Source organism: Anomaloglossus baeobatrachus, chromosome 5 (genome assembly GCF_048569485.1).
Source record: "Anomaloglossus baeobatrachus isolate aAnoBae1 chromosome 5, aAnoBae1.hap1, whole genome shotgun sequence".
NCBI lineage: Eukaryota > Metazoa > Chordata > Amphibia > Anura > Aromobatidae > Anomaloglossus > Anomaloglossus baeobatrachus.
In genome coordinates, this window is record NC_134357.1 from 141,971,394 (window position 1) to 141,992,089 (window position 20,696).

Genomic DNA, 20,696 nt, shown 5'->3' on the forward strand with positions numbered 1-20,696 from the left:
TATGAGCACTTACAGGCTGATCCCACACCCCATTAACCTCTGCAGCAATGCTGGCAGCATTCATGTCTATTTTGAAAAGACAACATCTGGATATGATCTGAGCATGTGCATTCAACTCATTTGGTCAACCATGGAAAGGCCTGTTCTGAGTAGAACCTGGCTTGCTATACCGTTGTATGGTCTTGGCCACTGTGCTGCAGCTCAGTTTTAGGGTGTTGGCAATTTTCTTATAACCTAGGCCATCTTTATGTAGAGCAACAATTATTTTTTCATATCCTCGGAGAATTTTTTGCCATGAGGTGCCATCTTGAACTTGCAGTGACATACATGAGGCAGTATGTACAGTATGTAAGCGATAACACTACATTTTTCACATCTGCTCCCCATTCACACCTGAGACCTTTTAACACTGATCAGTTACATGACACCGGTGAAGGAAAATGGCTAATTGGGCCCAATTTGGCCATTTTCACTTAGGTGTGTACTCACTTTTGTTGCCAGCGGTTTAAACATAAATGGTTGTCTTAAGTTATTTATAGAGCACACCAAATTTACACTGTTATACAAGCTGTATACTGACTATTTTATATACTGTAGTATCAAAGTGTCATATCTTTAGTGTTGTCTCATGAGAAGATATAATAAAACTCTTTCTGCCTTTTTTTTTTTAATCCATTGAAAAGAGCGTTCTCAGTTATATGTCACAACTGATGTGAATTAATATGGGGGTCTGGCTTATAGGCTCCTTTCAGCCGCTAAGCTAGCCTTTCTGTATTGTCAAACTAATAAAAAAAGGAGTTACCTTGGCTATTGAATTGACCAAGTAAGCCGGTCCCTTTTATACACATCACTGATGATTGAGAATCACAACATTCCTGTTTCAACCCGTGATTACGTGATCACTGATGATCATTCTTATGGATGAGTAATTGCCAACAACAAACAAGCATCTTATCATTTGTTACATCACTGAGCCTCCGTACACTGGGCAATGAGAAGGTGTTAATGTTGGTACAAATGGTTTTAAGCAGACCTTTACCTTATTTGATAAAAACAAAAAAGCAGTCTTTCTGTGCGCACTGGGAAATGAAATTTCCTTGCGTAAATTCCGCATGCTCTCAAAGATTACCGCACCCGCGGTAAAAAACAGCGGGAAACCGCACCCGAAAACCGCATGCGGTTTGCCGCGGTTTGCTGCGGTTTTACCGCGGTATTGTTCGCGGTATTGCCGCGGTTTTGCCGCGTGCGGGTTGGGATGTGCTTTATTGCATTCAATGCAATAAAGCACATTGAAGAAAAAAAAAAAATACATTTAATTCTGATAGTAGATAGACAGAAGAATAGATAGAGGGATAGATAGATAGACAGACAGATAGAGGGATAGATAGATAGAGGACAGATCGCTACATTTCCCACGGTCGGCAGTGAGTTCACATTACCGGCCGTGGGAAATGACCGGTAATTACCTCTGCTGTCTGCTGCTTTCATTCAGCGCTGTGTCTGTGACAGTCGCGGCTGGATGTCAGCAGTGCAGGACCTGTGGATTACGCCGGAGCTTTGTTTGGGGGGGGTTAATAAAAGGGTGAACGAGGCTTGTTGGTTTTATTTAAAATAAAGGATTTTTCGGTGTCTGTGTTTTTTTTCACTTTACTTACGGGTTGATCATGTCAGCTGTCACATAGACGCTGCCATGATCAAGCCTGGGGTTAATGGCGGTGATCCCCCATCACCATTAACCCCTTGTATTACCTTGCCACCACTGCTACACGGTGGCAAGAAGAGCCGAGGACACGCCGGTGCTGCCGCATATTGCATGCGACAGTGCCGGGGCAGCTGCGGCTGATATTCTCGGCTGCCGGAGGGGGAGTGAGGCGGGGGACATTACCCCTGCCCCTCTCCCTCCCCAGCCTGAGAATACTGGGCCGCCGCTGTGTGCTTACCTCGGCTGGAAGGTAAATATGCAGCGGAGCCCACGTTCTTTTTTTTCTATATTTCCGTTTTCTTTCTATGTGTGTTCTATGTGTCTGTGTTCTATGTGATCTATGTCTGTGATGTGTCATTGTGTGTGTGATCTATGTGTGTTTACTCTGCTCCGCTTCCTCTTCCTGTAATGACATCACTTCACCGCAAAACCGCAGACAAGCGATGTACATTACCGGAGGTAAACCGCGAAATACCGCAGGGAATAACGCAGGAAAACGCAGTGAACCGCACAGAATTTGCTGCCTGCGTTATTCCCTGCGGGATTTCATGATTAACATTGAGTCAATGGAGTGAAATCCCGCAGCGATGTGCGGAAAAGAAGTGACATGCACTTGTTTTTGCTGCGGGATTCCCGCAGCAAAACATGCAGCTGTCAAATTCCGCCTAGTGCGCACAGGATTTTTTTTCTCCATAGGATTTGCTGGTGATTCACTGCAGAGATGTTATGAACATTTTCTGCAGCGAAACATGCAGCAAATCCGCGGAAATTCCGCGGCAAAATCCGGTAAGTGCGCACTTGGAATATTTATGGCTTATCAGTAAAAGAAGCCATTGATATTGGATTGGAGGAGGTTAGAAGACTGACACCCTTATTGATCAGTATGAAGTGGCCTTTAATTTGTTTATATCTCTTTCTACCTATTATGCCATTTATTTAGTAGTGTAATATACTGCAATGTTTTCTCATTAGTAATAGAATAATCATAATCCTATCCTAATCATAATAATCATCCCTGTTCTAATCCCAGAAAACTCCTTTAAGTCTTTTTGAATATTTTACTATGGAGCATTACCCTATGTAACAAGAGCCAAAAACTCCTATTGCGTAGATGTAATATGTAAGATTATGTGAATACCAGCAATACCTTTTTCTAGATCTTAAGACTGAGCAGGCTAGAACAGAACAGAACAGTAGATGGGGTCGAGAATATTTTTAGCTCTCATCTGCCAGAAAAGTAGACTCTGAATACTGTCTGATTTATAGCACCTCCGACTTGATACATGATGGAAAAAATCATCTGCCAGCGGCTATTACTGATCCATTCATTTATTCCTGCAGAATTATATTAGAAATATGGCAAATGCAAGAGAAATAGGACAGTGGAGAGTTATTAATATCTTTTGTAAAGGACATACTGAATAAGAAAAAATACAGAAAGGGGCAGAGGATGGAAGCAATGTCATCATGATAGAATCCATAGAGCAATATGCAAATCCCTTATACCAGCCATACTGCAGAAAATCTCACATTTTTATTACATTATTCAACAGATTAGAAACATTTATAGGGTAAAAAAATGAATAAGGATGAAAAAGTACATGAGTATATCTGATCTGCAGACAGCATACTGCAGAGCAGGAGTTAATCAGATTGATATGCATTTTTGTGGGAAAATTTGAATAAAACCTGCATTTTATTTATTGAATTTCCTGGTGTCTGTATACATATGCGTGCAGTGGGTGGTCCTATGCAGTGATTGACAGTCTTCCCTGTATTACACTGTGTAAGAGTGGTGGACTATTGCTGTCGCGTTTTGCTCCTGAAGACACCAATTGCGTTGTGTAGTGTAATGTGAATAATGTCTTGCGTCTTTTGTAAGTATTATGATCTGTGAACTCTGATGAATTAGTGATGGGAGAATGTGCTCGGCACGGCTCGTTTCTCGATCGAGCATTAGTGTGCTTGGGTACTTCTTTGAGCTCGGCTGAGTATCGCCAGTGCTTTGATATTTGATATTTTATTCATGAAACAACAATCACAACACACAAGTTTGCTTCACTGCATGATGTGTGCAGGCACCCCAGGGAGAGCCAGTCACAGGCTCTCCCATGGAATAAATCAACGTTCTCAGACGTAGGGTGACAAAAAAAACTCTGTTTATGGCTGGCTGTATGTGGGCGGAAAGCTCGTTACTCACGTCAAGCCCGTCCAAGATTCTGACCGGCTCAAATCGAATAGTGAGCATTCAAGGATTTTAGTGCGCACCCATCACTAATGATAACGTGTGGATTGTAATGTGTTACTATGTAACATATAGTGTAACCTGTGATATGTATGTTGATAATGAGTAATATAAAGTATTGTCAAAGCACTTGTGTAGGAAATTACCAGACTATGGGGTAAGTAATAGTGATGAGGGAGTGTGTTCAGCTCGAGCTTTGGGGTTCTTGGGTGCTCATGGAGCTTGGCTAAGTATCGCAGGTGCTTAGATATTTTGTTCGTGAAACAACAAACTCTACGTTCAGGATTGCTTCACTGCATGACGTGAGCAGGCACCTCGGGGAAAGCCATTCGTGGACGTACTGTGAGCCAAAAAAAAAAACTTCCCTCCCAATGGAAATGGTCTGAGTATGGCTGGCGGGTGGGTGGAAATTCAAACCAGTCAATCATTGAGTTTCCATTTATGCTCGTTACTCGCGTTGAGCTCGTCCGAGCGTCTGACCAGTTTGTATTGACTAGCGAGCATTCAAGCATTTCAGTGCTTGCCAATCACTAGTAAGCAACATTTAAGTGTTGGGATTAGCCCATAATGGGAGGAGCTAGTTGATAGGGTAAGAGATTGAAGAGAATAGTCAGTTTAGTTTAGAGAGTGAAGATCTAGTGAGCGACAATTATGGACAGTCTATAGGTCGTGAAAGTCATACAGTGGGTAGCTTCTGGCAGTAATGGAAAGAAAGTAGACTGAAGATAAGATAGCGAGAACCTTGGGAATTGACTGATACACAGAGTGCAAATAGCATTGAGACTGATCATCCAATCGAATAGCCAAAGACAATAGCAGCCGGAGGACAGGACTCTAGTGGACAGGCCCTTTAGCTGTCAAAGTAATGGGTTTATCCTTACTGACATGTGACTGGACTTGGCATATCTGAACAGATTTTCCCCCAGTGTATGAGAGCACAACACTACTCTGACCATGGTAATGGGACCCCTGATCCTCACCCCTGTAGGGAGACTGGACATGGTCACACTCCCTTGCAGTGGCTCCATCATGAGTTGCACTGTAACGCTGCGCTGGGTGGTGCTGGAACTCGTTGCACTAGTATTATCTGTTGCCACCCAATGGGAACTATTACTGTGCCTGAATATGCCTTGTAGAACGGTAATGTACTAGAAGATATGTGTCCGCTATATGAAGTGTAAATTTGTTGCAGAGAATGAAATGTTGGTCTCCTTGTGAGTACAAGTCTTCATCATGTTCTGGCCAGCCAACTTCAGTAGCAGTATGCCGTCTGCAAGGGTTTACAGCCCACATGACAGCAGACCACACACCCAGCTAGGATCATATCACATGTAGCTTGCCAGGGTGTCAGGTGTAAGTTCCTCAATTATCGCCCCGTGACTCTAAAATGCATGTAGAGATAGTTGTTGATCACTTGTAGGACCGCCCACTGGACTAGTGACATATAGACACTAAGGATTTCAATGAATATGTTGAGTCTTTTCTTCTAAACGTATGTGTAGTTCTGCTCGTTTTCTTCTTTTTTATAACATGCTGGACAACGTGACAGGTTTTCCTCTAAACTGAGTTTACTTATATGTTTCACAGATGAAAATGAATGTGAGCATGATAATGGTGGTTGTAGTGAAGTATGTATTAACCTGAAGAACTCCCATCGCTGTGCTTGTGGTAAAGGACGAGTGCTGGCCGTAGATGAAAAAACATGTGACGGTGAATACACTTTCATTTTTTATTGTCATGCATAGTCCATTACATTAAGAATGAAATTTAGCTTTCAGTGGAAAAAACATTAAAAGTTGAGAAGTTTGGATTTTTTAAACTTTTATTGTATTTGTAGTACTCTTAATTTATTACATGTCTTTTCTCCATTCATATATATGCCTACAATTAAAATGCTTTTGGAAGCCGACCATGGTTCTTATCTCTGCTGTCGTATAAGTGCACAGCTTAATTTTCAGCACTGACCACGGCAGCCAACATTGTCCTTTATGATAAAAAAAAAATGCCTTCTGAGAGCAATGACTTTTATATTTTTTCCACCAGCACAGAGAAATGACATGTCATAAAAATGTATTTGATTTTTAAAATGATGGAAAAAAATAAAACAGAACTTTTTTTCAGTCATTATAGAGTATAAACGTTAACTATATTCTGTGGATCAATGTGATTAAGGCAATGCCAAACTTATATAGGGTTTTTTTAATATCTTACAACTTTTGCTTAAAGAGGTTTTCCAAGCTGAAATGAAAAGTCTGCAGTCACTCTGTCACCGTAGACTGGCAATCCTGCCAACGCGCACACAGCTGTAGCGGTGACCTAGGAATCACAGCAGTGCAGGATGCAATTGCGGTACACAAGACGAGATTGCACAATCAAGGGTAGGTTTTATTAACAGGCAGGGAATAAGCGTTTATGCAAGTGAACGAGGGTAAGGCTGAAAACACATCTATGCAAGTAAAATCGGTCCGACTGGGCTGAAAAAAACTCGGCTGATTTTAGTTCACGTTAGGTGCGAGTGCAACACAAGTGCGATTCTATTTCTGAATAAACTAATGATTTGGCTCGCGTGTGCGACGCGTGTGTGTCGTGTTTGCGATGCTAGTTTCCTGCAACATCTTAACTAGATAAAAGCTATTACACTTGTGTCAGTTAATTTACCTTTGGGAATGTGATGTCACATTCATCTGTTCAATATTTAATGAGCATAGTTCCTGCCACACTCGCAAATGTGAACGCTGGTGCGCGTGTGTGATCCTACTTTTAATCCGCTTCCATAGGGAATCATTGAGAAAAATGGTTCGAGAAACTCGCAAAAAAGCAGCATGCTGCGATTTTTTTCTCAGTCCGATTTGGACTGAGAAAAAAAATCACAAATGCGAGCTGAATCATTGACTAACATGTGTCCGATTCCAATGCAAGTTTTTCTCGCATTGCTCTACTGCGAGAAACTCGCAAGTGAGAAGCAGCCCTAATTATTCTGGTATCAAATTTAACACACTGCAAATCCTAGCTGGAGCACGCAAACAGTATGTCGCCCCAGATATTGCAAAGATTACCACAACAAGAAAACTTGGCAGACATAAACTAATCGCAACTGCACTGCACTAGCAATTTAGCAGACATTCACTATTCGGACCTCCCGGATACCGCACTCTGGCTACAGAGGTCTATACTATGCCCTATCAAGTGCACAAACTGGTAAGGACTACCAGTCCAGTTGTGGGGGGAACAAGTCTACTCTCTTGAGCTGGTGCGCACTTCTCCTTGTAGGGCAGGGGGAACGCTTCCTCTACTTGGATTTGCCGACCTAAGGAACGTCTTGGTCCAGTACTCGCTCACAGTCTTTCTCGCAGCTGGAACCTTACCTCTTCCCAAACTGCTGCTCTCGGACAGAACACAGGAAATGTCCCTTCTCTCTCACTTCCCTCAAGCAACCGGACTCCTCCTGTTCCCGCCTAAACTCTTCTCTCGCTCTTTCTCTCTTTCATGCACATTTTGGGGCCAAGTTAGTCCAAATTCACAGTTCAGAGGAGGAGCCCTGACCAGTCTATAAAATACAGAAAACAGGGGAGCTCTAATCTTATAGTCATAATGCTCTAACCGTTTTGTAGGGGTGATACCCCTTCACAGTCACTATTCCCCTGTGTTCCTCATGCAGGTGGGCAGTCTTGTGAGCAAATGTATGCGATTTGTGGTCCCATGTCACAGTCTTTTATTGAGAAAAGTCAGATGAGTCTAACTGAAACATGAATGCAAATATGCAAATTGTCACCATTGGGCATTCTGCTGTCACTTACAGGTATTCCAGGCTTTTCATTCACAAACCCTTTAAAAGATACAAAATGGACATGGGAGGCAAAATGAAATTAGAGGCACCTTCCTATTCACACATTGAACTGCATGTGTGAACTGACAGGTTCCCTTGATTTCCATTCTTTTAATCAGTATTACCAATCCTTTCTCCGCCCCATGACATATTATCTGTCATGGTAAGTAGGTTGTTTCATTAAAATTCCTTACCTGCCCTCATTCATTTCAACAGCTCAATTATAAGTAGCTCCCACAAGGAAGCTTTCTAAATGGTAATGGTTCTGCATATTGAAGTCCAAAATAGTCTGTGTCCATAAGCGTTTCATATAGCTTTCATATTATTCTTACTTTTCCTTTGTTTTTTTTCTAGCTTTGTGTTGTTGCTAATTATTGAGCTATTTTTTAAATATATTCCTGTGTTTTATGTCTTCTTTAGATATTCAGGGATGTCAGAACAACAATGGAGGCTGCAGTCATACCTGTGCTCCACTTGGTGATTCATACCAGTGTCTGTGCCCAAGGGGCCTTATCATGTCTGAGGATAACCACACGTGCCAAGGTATTGTAGAAGAAACAAGGATTCCATTGAACTTTACAATCATGTTGATGTCTTATGTGCTTTGTTTTCCATCAAAACTGTTTTAATCAATGTTCTAAAGTACTGTCAGTAAAATTTGTTTCTAATTAAGATACAGTATGCATGATTTTAATTTAAGGTGTACAGCGTTTCTTGAGCTTAGTGATAGGGTACAGCAGAAGTTTTGTAGTTGATGCACTTGATACCAAATCTCTATTGGTGCCAAGAACACCGGTCAAGGTTGTACTGGAGATCCTTGACCCACAAGAGGAAATGATTGTAAGAATCCATTATCTTTCAATACTGAACAGGGGGATGTCCACTTTTAATTATATACACAGTTCATATCAGGTCTAATAGTAATTTGCGAGCCAATCAGGTCATTAAGGTCTAATAGTAATTAATGAACCAACCTATAAGAAACAGACCCTAGTGGAGATCGGCTCCAAAATATCTCTAAATGGGGTTTCTTCTGCTGGAGCTTTTGGATCCATTATTACTGTGTTTCCCCAAAAATAAAATGCTGTCTTATTATTTGTTGCGCCGAAAAATGCAATAGGACGTCTTTTCAGGGTAGGGCTTATTTTTGGGGAAACACTGATTGGGACGAAGTTTACATCCCAAAAATGGCAAACACCCCCAGAAGAATAATACTTACTAGACCCTAGACATCTGTGTCACTCCCAGGTCCTACTGCAATCTACAATGGGCAATCCCAGTGGGTACTTGTGTGCTCCACAGCAGTTTTCCCCAGCTTTCGTCAGATACACACACACACACACACATCAGATTACATGAACATCATACACACACAGAAACATCCAGTTATATCATACCTGCTTCTGGTCAACAGCGTGGAAGACCTGCGCTGAAATGCATGGCATGGAGGACCTGCAGTGGAACACATCGATGCTTTCCACTGCATTAACTTTTTTAGCTACATGTAGACTTCCTTATTGAACCGCAACTAGGGCTTATTTTCAGGGTAGGGTTTATATAATCCTTTAATCCTTAAAGGCCAAAATTTCCTCCTAGGATTTGTTTTTGGAGAAACACGGCATATTGAATTCTGGGCTCACCAGGAAATCCTGTATCTCTGCTGGAGATCCCAGACCCTGCCACAGATGCACCAAACACTGCAATACGAACAACATATGTTTGTCCAACATCTGTTTTCCTAAAATACCTCAATTTTAGGTGATGTGCAGACAACATTGCTGTGTAATGCTTGTAATATGCTGGGTGTTTTCTTCCCCATTGAAGATCCTAATCCTTCACATCTTGGGCTTTTGTTTCTGCTGATAAATACACTCAGACTGTGCTCAGACTTTGTTAAAAGCACTTGTCATTCTGAGTGTGTATTGGTGTGAAAGTCATAGGAAACCATTGACCTGTGGCAGAGAGTCAATGTTCTGCTTTGTTACATAGTGCTGTCTGGGATTGAACATTTAATTCTATCGCTAATAACCACCAGGGATTCTCATGCTAGAGAGTGATAGAAGTAATCGCAAATTGCATTTCTCACTGTGTGACCTGATTCTTTCTGGTTCTTCTGCAGAATAGAAAGTTGTAGTTTAGAGTGAAGGTTATAAACTTTTTAATTTGTTTTATATTTCAGTACCAGTATTATGCAAGCCAAGCTCCATAGAGGTCTCTGTTCCAAAGGATCTGGTTGGTGGACTGGAATTGTCACTTACCAATTCCTCCTGCAAAGGTGTATCCAATGGCACTCATGTCAATATCAACTTCAACCTCAAGACATGTGGAACCACTATCAATGTGTGTACCTTCTACAGTAGCATAACAAAATACTTTCTCTATGTCTTCTTATACTTCAAATATGGCTGTTTGTCTTTGCTTCCTTTAGATTTAAAGCGCATCAATCACCAGGATTTTCATGTATAATCTAAAGCCAGTACTATACTGGCGCTATCATGCTGATTCTATACATATCTTTAGGTGTCCGCTCGGATGTATAGTTTTTGAAATACAAGCAAGTAACGTTTGTGAAATGTACAGCTTTTTGATTGGCAGCAGCTGCCGAATAGCTAATAGTTAGGGTGGGTTTTAATATTGATTTTCGCCTCCTGCCTGTCCGTTCTCCCCGTCTTTTACTTATGCTAATTGTATTATAGAAGCGTTTTACTAATATCTTCACTAAGATGGCGTCGGAGTTGAAGCCTGCGCATAGTGCTCATCTCCGTCGCCATCTTTGTGAAAATGAGTGACCTTATATTATTCTTTCCTTTGCTGCTGCTGTGAGGGCGGCGCATGCGCCCTCGCATCTTCTGTTCTTGTTGTGACCGCAGGAGCGCGAACGGTCACTACAGAAGTGGAGACCGCCCCCAGGAACAGCTAATTACATAGCACAAGATGCAATCAGCTGTAGAGCAGATGCTGGACACCAGACGCTGCACATCCGACCGGAGGAACAAGCCGACAGCGTGCCAGGACAGCAGTGATCATCTCACCATCACACAGGTATGTTTATATTCCCTGCCTGTGGGGCGTTGAGATGAACGCTGCTGTTCTGGCACCCTGGCCTGGCAAGTTCCTCCGCTCTGGTCTCCAGTGTCTGGTGTCTAGCGTCTGCTCTCCAGCTGTCCTGCGTTCTGCAATCAGCTGTTGCTGGGGGCGGTCTCCGCACACTCCCACTGTCAAAGAGCAGAAGATGCGAGGGCATGGAAGTGGAAGCCTGGGGCTAAGACCCCCAAGCTGCGGGGGAGCGAAGCTGCCCTTGCATGATTATAGTCTACAGAAGGAAACATCGCCACGCTCACCAACCAAGCTGGTCACGCCCACTAACCAAGCTGGTCATGCCCATACATTCTAGGCTCATCCAAGGAAAGAGTAACCTGAGGTCACACTATCTTCAAAAAGATTGCGCGGGAGATAAGCGCTATGCAAAGGCGCAAACTCCGACGCCATCTTAGTGAAGATATTAGTTAAACTCTTCTAGAATAGAATTAGCACAAAAAAATAATGAAGGACGGACAGGCAGGGGGCGCAAATCAATATTAAAACCCACCCCAGCTATTAGCTATTTGTCAAAAAAGATAATTTTAGAATCCACAGATCCATTTTGTAAACCATTCATTTATTTATTGAACCGACTTGATCCCCAACTGACAATTAATTCTTACAATGACCAAAAGTCCCTTATATTCATGATTGAATAAATTCCAAGTGGACAGCATGCTTAGATAATGTTATTTTATTACAAAGCAATTTTATTATGATATAAATATATGAGAAAAACACAGAGTTTAAAAACATTGGAAACACGGAAAATATCAAATCTAGAAACACACAGGGCAGTCTGGCCAAAAATAACACACTATATAATAACACATGATATAGAATTTGCCGTATTCAGATTCTGGTCAATCCAAATATCCTCACATAGAAGATCAAATAGTAGTAATCCACGTATGCTCAGTTGGAATTATATCCTGTCTGTAATTTGCAGCTGTTTAGCAGTATTCTATGGAGTCAAAAATTCCTTTGAGAATCAAAAGTCAAAGGACACTATGCTATTAAATCAATTATATCCAAATATATTACTCAATATATAATACTCAATATACAATTATAATTACTCAACACCTTATATAATATTTGATGTTCTATGTGAGGATAGTGGGATTGACCAGAATCTTTATATCATCATAAAATTGCTTTGTTATAAAATAACATTATCTAAGCATGTTGTCCACTTGGAATTCATTCAATCATGATTGTAAGGGACTTGTGGTCATTGTAAGAATTATTAGCTATTTGGCAGCTGCTGCCAATCAAAAAGCTGTACATTTCACAAACTTTACTTGCCTGTGTTTCAAAAACTATACATCCAAACTGATAACTAACAGACAAATATAGATCAGTATAATAGTGCCATTATAGCAATGGCTTTAGTGTATATAGGAAAATCCTGGGGATTGGTGCGCTTTAAAGCAATTTTTCTGTATATTTCCATCTCTCACCAGACAGATCTTTTTTAAAAAAATATATGTAGACAAGTGCACGCCAGCAGAAGGATGCACAAAAAACATTAAGAGGCACAAGCCTTTTAATAAATTTGCAGTATTTTACTACAGTGCACCCTTCAAGAGTGGTGTGAAAAAACACCAGTCTTGATAAATTGGGGCCTATGATTTTTTTTCTTATATACTCCTGTGGATTACTGTGAGGGGGTGGGGATAAGATCAGGTATTCTGACCCAAGCCTCCATTGCACATATCGCATTGCTATTCTCAGTTCTGATACTTAATAAAGTCTAGCAGTATAGTATCTGAAATATTAGATGTCATAGTACATAGACTGTAATTTTACATGTTTTGTTTGCTTAGTTTTAGTAATATGTTTACTGCATTTCCTTGCGGTTTATTGTCTCCAACTTTTGCAGGTAGTTAGTGATAGGATTATTGCTACCAATCTAGTCACTGGCATGCCCAAGCAGACCCCAGGGAGCAATGGAGACATTATAATTCGTACAAGCAAGATTCTTATTCCGATTACATGCGAGTTTCCTAGACTTTACACCATCATCGAAGGATATGTACCAAATCTTAAGAACTCACCACTTGAAATTATGGGTCGCAACAGAGGGACCTTTCCCTTCACCCTGGAAATTTTTAAGGATAAGGATTTTGATGAGCCTTACAGAGAAACGTTGCCGATACTTAAGGTCAGAGACTCGCTTTATTTTGGCATTGAACCCCTGATGCGTGTCAATGGACTGGAGACTCTAGTGGAGAGTTGTTTCGCAACCCCAACTTCCAAAAATGATGAAATCCTGAAATACTATCTAATTAAAGATGGGCAAGTATTGATTTATTTTGATATTTAAGTAGTATATAAGAAACTGCAGCAAAGGTATCAAAGGAGTCACACATATTTTGCAAATAATGCACCAAAAAACCATTTACCAGATCCATAGCTTGTCAAGTAGCCAAAATTTACAAAACAGAACTTCATCTGGAGTTTTGTTCTAAAATTCCTGTAATGGAGTATCGTAAAGTGTAGAAGCAGATAAAAATTATTTTCCTCTAATTGCTCCTGGAATGAACTTTTGCTTTAATGGCTCATTTAGACATTCAATTTTTTTTTTATTTTTTTTTACATACTAAAAAAGTCTTCACTTCATCAATAATTTTTGTTCAAAGTGTAAGCCGTGTTTCATCTTAGTAGAGTGTGAGTTTTATCAGGTTTTCTATGTTGAGAGAAAAAAAATAAACAAAAAAAAGTCACAGAGCCATAGACTTGCACTGGTGATTTTGAGCATATCACAGATCAATATTAGGTATATCTATGTGATTTTTGCATGGACCAATTGCTCCACAGAAAAAAACATTTTTTTAAAAATGGTGTGCGGTGTCCCCGCAATTTTGATACCCAGCCAAGATAAAGCGGACTACTGGGAGCTGGTAGTGCAGCAGCCCCGGAATTGTCACATACATTGGATGCAAAAATTCTGGAGCTTAACCATGCTTATCCCGATTGCCCTGGTGTGGTGGCAATCGAAGTAATAAAAAGGGTTAATGACAGCTGTGAGTTATCAAAAGATAACAGCTGCCATCAAACCCTGGATTAATAATAGGGAGGGGTTTATGAGACCCCCATTACTAACCATGCATGTCAAAAGAAATAAACAGAAGCTCACAAAAATCCTTTCTTTTGAATTAAAAAAAATAATAAAAAAAACCACCCTCTTTCTCCAATTTGTTAACCCCCAGAACACCCCCTCAGGTCCAACGTAATACACACAAGGTCCCACCATGATCCTGGCTCTGCTACATCCAGAGTCTGCAGTGACCGATAATATGACCGGTGACTAGCGACCCCGAGAAAACACTGATGGCAGTGGAGGGATCCGGCTGTGAGAAGTGGTGACTTCAGTCAGCTCACTGGAGTTCACAATCTGTTTCCCACGGTACCAAGTGTGACTGCCAGTGAACCCGCTGCCAGATTGCCGGACTGTCAGATTGCAGGACACCGCAACACAGCAGTCCAGCAATCCGGCAGTCAGGTCACCGGAGGTCACACTGGGGACACCCCAAGTGAAACCGCTGCTGGATTGCCATGTACCGCAATCAGATAGTCCGGCAATCTGGCTGCAAGTTCCATGTTCATTGAGGGCAGCAGGGAGCCCCGAGTGGGAACTCCGGTATCTTGACTGCCAGATTGTCGGATTGCGGGACATGGCTCCACAGAAGTCCTGCAATCCAGCAGTCAGGTCACTGGCATTCACAATGGGGAACAGGGGGGGTCTCCCTGCTGCCCTCAGTGAAAGTTGAACTCCCTGCTCTCAGTGAAAGTGAAACCTGCTGTTGTATTGCTGTACTGTTGAATTGCGGGACACGGCCACACAGCAATCCAACAGTGGGTTAAACTTTCACTGAGTGCAGTGGGGAGTCCCAAGTGTAAACTCCGGTCACCTAACTGCCGGCTAGCCAGATTAGGCTATGTACACACGTTGAGTGCTTGGTTGCAGAAATGTCTCTAACCAATTACTAAATGTGCACACATTGCATAATTCAGTAATACTATCAAAAATAACAGTTGTACTCAAGTAAAGTTTGTGAAATATACAGCTTTTTGTTTGGGGAGGACGGACAGGCAGGGGGCGGAAATGAATATCAAAACCCACCCCAGCTATTAGCTATTTGGCAGCTCCTGCCAATCAAAATGCTGTACATTTCTCAAACTTGACTTGCTTGTATTTCAAAAACTATACATCCGAGCCGACAACTAAATGTATGCTTAGAAACCGCATGATAGTGCCAGTATAGCACTGGCTTTAGTTTTCATAACCATTCTATTTGTCTCCCTCAAGCTGCTCCTGTGGTCCTGTGCTTGAAGAGGACCTGTTACTAGGTCAAAAGTGGCCAGTTTTTGTTCACTTTAATCTCACTGCTTCCCTGTGTATTCCTTTTTTTTTTCATGCGCCATACATTTCCAGAAATACGGACCTTTTATTTAATGCTGACTTTTATGCTGTTTAGTAAGGGGGCATATCTCACAAAATTGTAATGCATAACAGCCTAAAGACACGACCCCAGAGACTCCAGAGAGCCACTCCCTGGTAAAGACTATAAAGATTAGTACTAAATAAAAAGGCCCATATCTCTGAATCAGTGTAGGGAATTAAAAAAAATAAAAAAATGAATACCGGGAACAGTGGGAATAGAATAGAATAAATAAACTGGACACTTTTGACCTTGTGACAGATCCTCTTTAACAGGGCCGCCATCAGGGCATGACAATTTGGACTTTTCAGACTAAAGCACAGATTTCCACTGGTCTAATGTCCATTACTTCTGTTTTTTATCCCAAACAAGTCTCTTCTGCTTGTTGCCTGTCCTTAGCAGTGGTTTCCTAGCAACTATTTTACCATGAAGGCCTGCTGCACAAAGTCTCCTTTTAACAGTTGTTCTAGAGATCTGTCTGTTGCTAGAACTCTGTGTGGCATTGACCTGGTCTCTAATCTGACCTGCTGTTAACCTGCAATTTCTGAGGCTGGTGACTCGGATAAACTTATCCTCTGCAGCAGAGGTGACTCTTGGTCTTCCTTTCCTGGGGCGGTCCTCATGTGAGCCAGTTTTTTTGTAGCGTTTGATGGTTTTTGCCACTGCACTTGGGGACACTTTCAAAATTTTCTAAATTTTTTGGACTGACTGACCTTCATTTCTTAAAGTAATGATGGCCACTCGTTTTTCTTTACTTCGCTGCTTTTTTCTTGCCAAAATACAAATTCTAACAGTCTATTCAGTAGGACTATCAGTTGTATATCCACCAGACTTTTGCACAACACAACTGATGGTCCCAACCCCATTTATAAGGCATGAAATCCCACTTATTAAACCTCACAGAGCACACCTGTGAAGTGAAGACCATTTCCGGTGACTACCTCTTGAAGCTCATCAATAGAATGCCCAGAGTGTGCAAAGCAGTAATCAAAGCAAAAGGTGGCTACTTTGAAGAACCAAGAATATAAGACACATTTTCAGTTGTTTCACACTTTTTTGTTAAGTATTTCATTCCACATGTGTTAATTCATAGTTTTGATGCCTTCAATGTGAATCTACAATTTTTAGAGTCATGAAAATAAAGAAACATCTTTGAATGAGAAGGTGTGTCCAAACTTTTGGTCTCTATGAAAATCTATGAAAATGAACAAATGAAAGTCAGACATTTGTTTTCTGTTTCCAAAGAATTTAAAAAATAAATAAATAAAAAATAAAACTCATGAAATCGGCCTGGACAGATGATGGCACCCTTCCTTCCTTAACGATACATCTTGTTGCACTTTTTAGGCAATCACTGCAATTAAACGATTCCTGTAACTGTGAATGTGAGACTTCTGGATCTCTTGACAGGTATTTTAGACACGCCTCAAGAGTAAACTGCTCCAGTTGTCTCGTATTTGAAGGTTGCCTTTCCCAGACAACATGTTTCAGTTCTTTCCAAAGATGCTCAATAAGATTTAGGTCAGGGCTAATAGAAGCTACTTCAGAATAGTCCAATGTTTTTCTCCTAGCCTTTCTTGGTTGTTTTTAGCTGTGTGTTTTGATTCATTATCCTGTTGCAAGACCCATGACCTGCGACTGAGACCAAACTTTTTGACACTGGGCAGCACATCTCTCTGTAGAATCCTTGATAGTTTTGAGATTTCATTGTAGCCTGCACAGATTTAAGACACCCTGTGCCAGATGCAGCAAAGCAGCCCCAGAACATAACAGAGCCTCCTCCAAGTTTCACAGTAGGGACAGTGTTCTTTTCTCGATATGCTTCATTTTTCCGTCTGTGAACATAGAGCTGATGTGCCTTGCCAAAAAAAATCCATTTGTATCTCATCTGTCCATAGGACATTCTCCCAGAAGCTTTGTGGCTCGTCAATATGTAGTTTGGCAAATTCCAGTCTGGCTTTTTTATGATTTTTTTTTTTTCAACAATGGTGTCTTCCTTTGTAGTCTCCCATGAAGTCCACTTTGGCTCAAACAACGACGAATGATGTGATCTGACACTGATGTTCCTTCAGCTTGAAGTTCACCGTGAATCTCTTTAGAAGTTTGTCTGGGCTCTTTTGTTACCATTCGTATTATCCGTCTTTTTGATTTGTCATCAATTTTCCTCCTGCGGCCGCGTCCACGAAGGTTGGCTACAGTCCCATGGATCTTAAATTTCTGAATAATATGTGCAACTGAAGTCACAGGAACATCAAGCTGCTTTGAGATGGTCTTCTAACCTTTACTTTTAACATGCTTGTCAATAAGTTTCTTTCTAATCTCCTGAGACAACTCTTTCCTTCGCTTCCTCTGGGCCATGTTGAGTGTAGTACACACCATGTCACCAAACAGTACAGTCAGTATCTGTAGCCCTATATACAGGCCCACTGACTGATTACAAGATTGTAGACACCTGTGATGCTAATTAGTGGACACACCTTGATTTAACATGTCCCTCGTGTCACATTATTTTCAGGAATACCATCATTTCTGTCCAGGAGTGTTTCATGAGTTTTATATTTTAAAAAAAATTCTGTGGAAGCAGAAAAGCAATATCTGACTTTCATTTCTTCATGTTCATATATTTTTAATTTTATTATTACTTTTGCCAGATTAAAGTTATTTCTGTGACCATTGTGGGTTTTTCTTTCATTAAATGAGGGGTACCAACAATTTTGACCACGTGTGTATGTAGAGGACCAGTGTGTGTGTGATGGTGATATACTGAGGAGCTGTGTGTATGGGATATTATACAGAGGAGCAGTGAGTGTGGAGGGATATTATACAGAGGAACCAAGTGTGCTGGGATAAATATACAGAGGAGCAGTGTGTGTAAAGGCTACTTTACACACTGCGATATCGGTCCCGATATCGCTAGTGTGGGTACCCGCCCCCATCTGTTGCGCGACACGGGCAAATCGCTGCCCGTGTCGCACAACAGCCGTCACACATACTTACCTGTCCGGCGACGTCGCTGTGACAGGCGAACCGCCTCCTTTCTAAGGGGGCGGTCCATGTGGCGTCACAGCGATGTCACAGCAGCGTCACTGAACCGCCGCCCAATAGCAGCGGAGGGGCGGAGATGAGCGGGACGTAACATCCCGCCCACCTCCTTCCTTCCGCATAGCGGCCGGGAGGCAGGTAGGAGAGCTTCCTCGTTCCTGCGGCGTCACACGCAGCGATGTGTGCTGCCGCAGGAACGAGGAACAACTTCGTTACTGCTGCAGTAACGATTTTTAAGAATGGACCCCCATGTCGCCGATTAGCGATTTTGCACGTTTTTGCAACGATGCAAAATCGCTTATCGGTGTCACACGCAACGGCATCGCTAATGCGGCCGGATGTGCGTCACAAAATCCGTGACCCCAACGACTCCGCATTAGCGATGTCGCAGCGTGTAAAGCCCGCTTAAGGGAAATATTATACAGAGGAGCAGTGTGTTTAGGGGGATATTATACAGAGGAGCAGTGTGTGTGGGAGAGCTATTATACAGAGATGCTGTGTAGGGGGATATTTAAACAGAGGAGCTGTGTGTGGGGGGATATTATACAGAGGAGCAGTGTGCATGGGGAAATACAGTTAGGTCCAGAAATATTTGGACAGTGACACAAGTTTTGTTATTTTAGCTGTTTACAAAAACATGTTCAGAAATACAATTATATATATAATATGGGCTGAAAGTGCACACTCCCAGCTGCAATATGAGAGTTTTCACATCCAAATCGGAGAAAGGGTTTAGGAATCATAGCTCTGTAATGCATAGCCTCCTCTTTTTCAAGGGACCAAAAGTAATTGGACAAGGGACTCTAAGGGCTGCAATTAACTCTGAAGGCGTCTCCCTCGTTAACCTGTAATCAATGAAGTAGTTAAAAGGTCTGGGGTTGATTACAGGTGTGTGGTTTTGCATTTGGAAGCTGTTGCTGTGACCAGACAACATGCGGTCTAAGGAACTCTCAATTGAGGTGAAGCAGAACATCCTGAGGCTGAAAAAAAAGAAAAAATCCATCAGAGAGATAGCAGACATGCTTGGAGTAGCAAAATCAACAGTCGGGTACATTCTGAGAAAAAAGGAATTGACTGGTGAGCTTGGGAACTCAAAAAGGCCTGGGCGTCCACGGATGACAACAGTGGTGGATGATCGCCGCATACTTTCTTTGATGAAGAAGAACCCGTTCACAACATCAACTGAAGTCCAGAACACTCTCAGTGAAGTAGGTGTATCTGTCTCTAAGTCAACAGTAAAGAGAAGACTCCATGAAAGTAAATACAAAGGGTTCACATCTAGATGCAAACCATTCATCAATTCCAAAAATAGACAGGCCAGAGTTAAATTTGCTGAAAAACACCTCATGAAGCCAGCTCAGTTCTGGAAAAGTATTCTATGGACAGATGAGACCAAGAACAACCTGTACCAGAATGATGGGAAGAAACAAGTTTGGAGAAGAAAGGGAATGGCACATGATCCAAGGCACACCACATCCTCTGTAAAACATGGTGGAGGCAACATGATGGCATGGGCATGCATGGCTTTCAATGGCACTGGGTCACTTGTGTTTATTGATGACATAACAGCAGACAAGAGTAGCCGGATGAATTCTGAAGTGTACCGGGATATACTTTCAGCCCAGATTCAGCCAAATGCCGCAAAGTTGATCGGACGGCGCTTCATAGTACAGATGGACAATGACCCCAAGCATACAGCCAAAGCTACCCAGGAGTTCATGAGTGCAAAAAAGTGGAACCTTCTGCAATGGCCAAGTCAATCACCAGATCTTAACCCAATTGAGCATGCATTTCACTTGCTCAAATCCAGACTTAAGACGGAAAGACCCACAAACAAGCAAGACCTGAAGGCTGCGGCTGTAAAGGCCTGGCAAAGCATTAAGAAGGAGGAAACCCAGCGTTTGGTGATGTCCATGGGTTCCAGACTTAAGGCAGTGATTGCCTCCAAAGGATTCGCAACAAAATATTGAAAATAAAAATATTTGGTTTGGTTTATTTGTCCAATTACTTTTGACCTCCTAAAATGTGGAGTGTTTGTAAAGAAATGTGTACAATTCCTACAATTTCTATCAGATATTTTTGTTCAAACCTTCAAATTAAACGTTACAATCTGCACTTGAATTCTGTTGTAGAGGTTTCATTTCAAATCCAATGTGGTGGCATGCAGAGCCCAACTCACGAAAATTGTGTCACTGTCCAAATATTTCTGGACCTAACTGTATACAGAGGAGCAGTGTGCGTGGGGGGATATTATACACGGGGCATTGTGTGTAGGTATGCTATACAGAGATGCAGTGTGTTTGGGGGGATATTATACATGGGGCAGTGTGGGCAAGATATTATGGAGAGGGG

The 20,696-nt window shown here is 41.7% G+C and overlaps 1 protein-coding gene across 1 annotated transcript in view; it reads left to right on the plus strand.

The window, feature by feature from the left end:
* Nucleotides 1–20,696, plus strand: part of OIT3 (oncoprotein induced transcript 3) — a 40,173-nt gene that overhangs the window by 9,314 nt on the left and 10,163 nt on the right. Inside the window, exons 4-7 of the mRNA XM_075347239.1 lie at nt 5,535–5,657; nt 8,194–8,316; nt 9,953–10,113; nt 12,740–13,155. Coding sequence (XP_075203354.1) covers nt 5,535–5,657; nt 8,194–8,316; nt 9,953–10,113; nt 12,740–13,155 — 823 coding nt within the window. The remainder of the gene's footprint in view (nt 1–5,534; nt 5,658–8,193; nt 8,317–9,952; nt 10,114–12,739; nt 13,156–20,696) is intronic.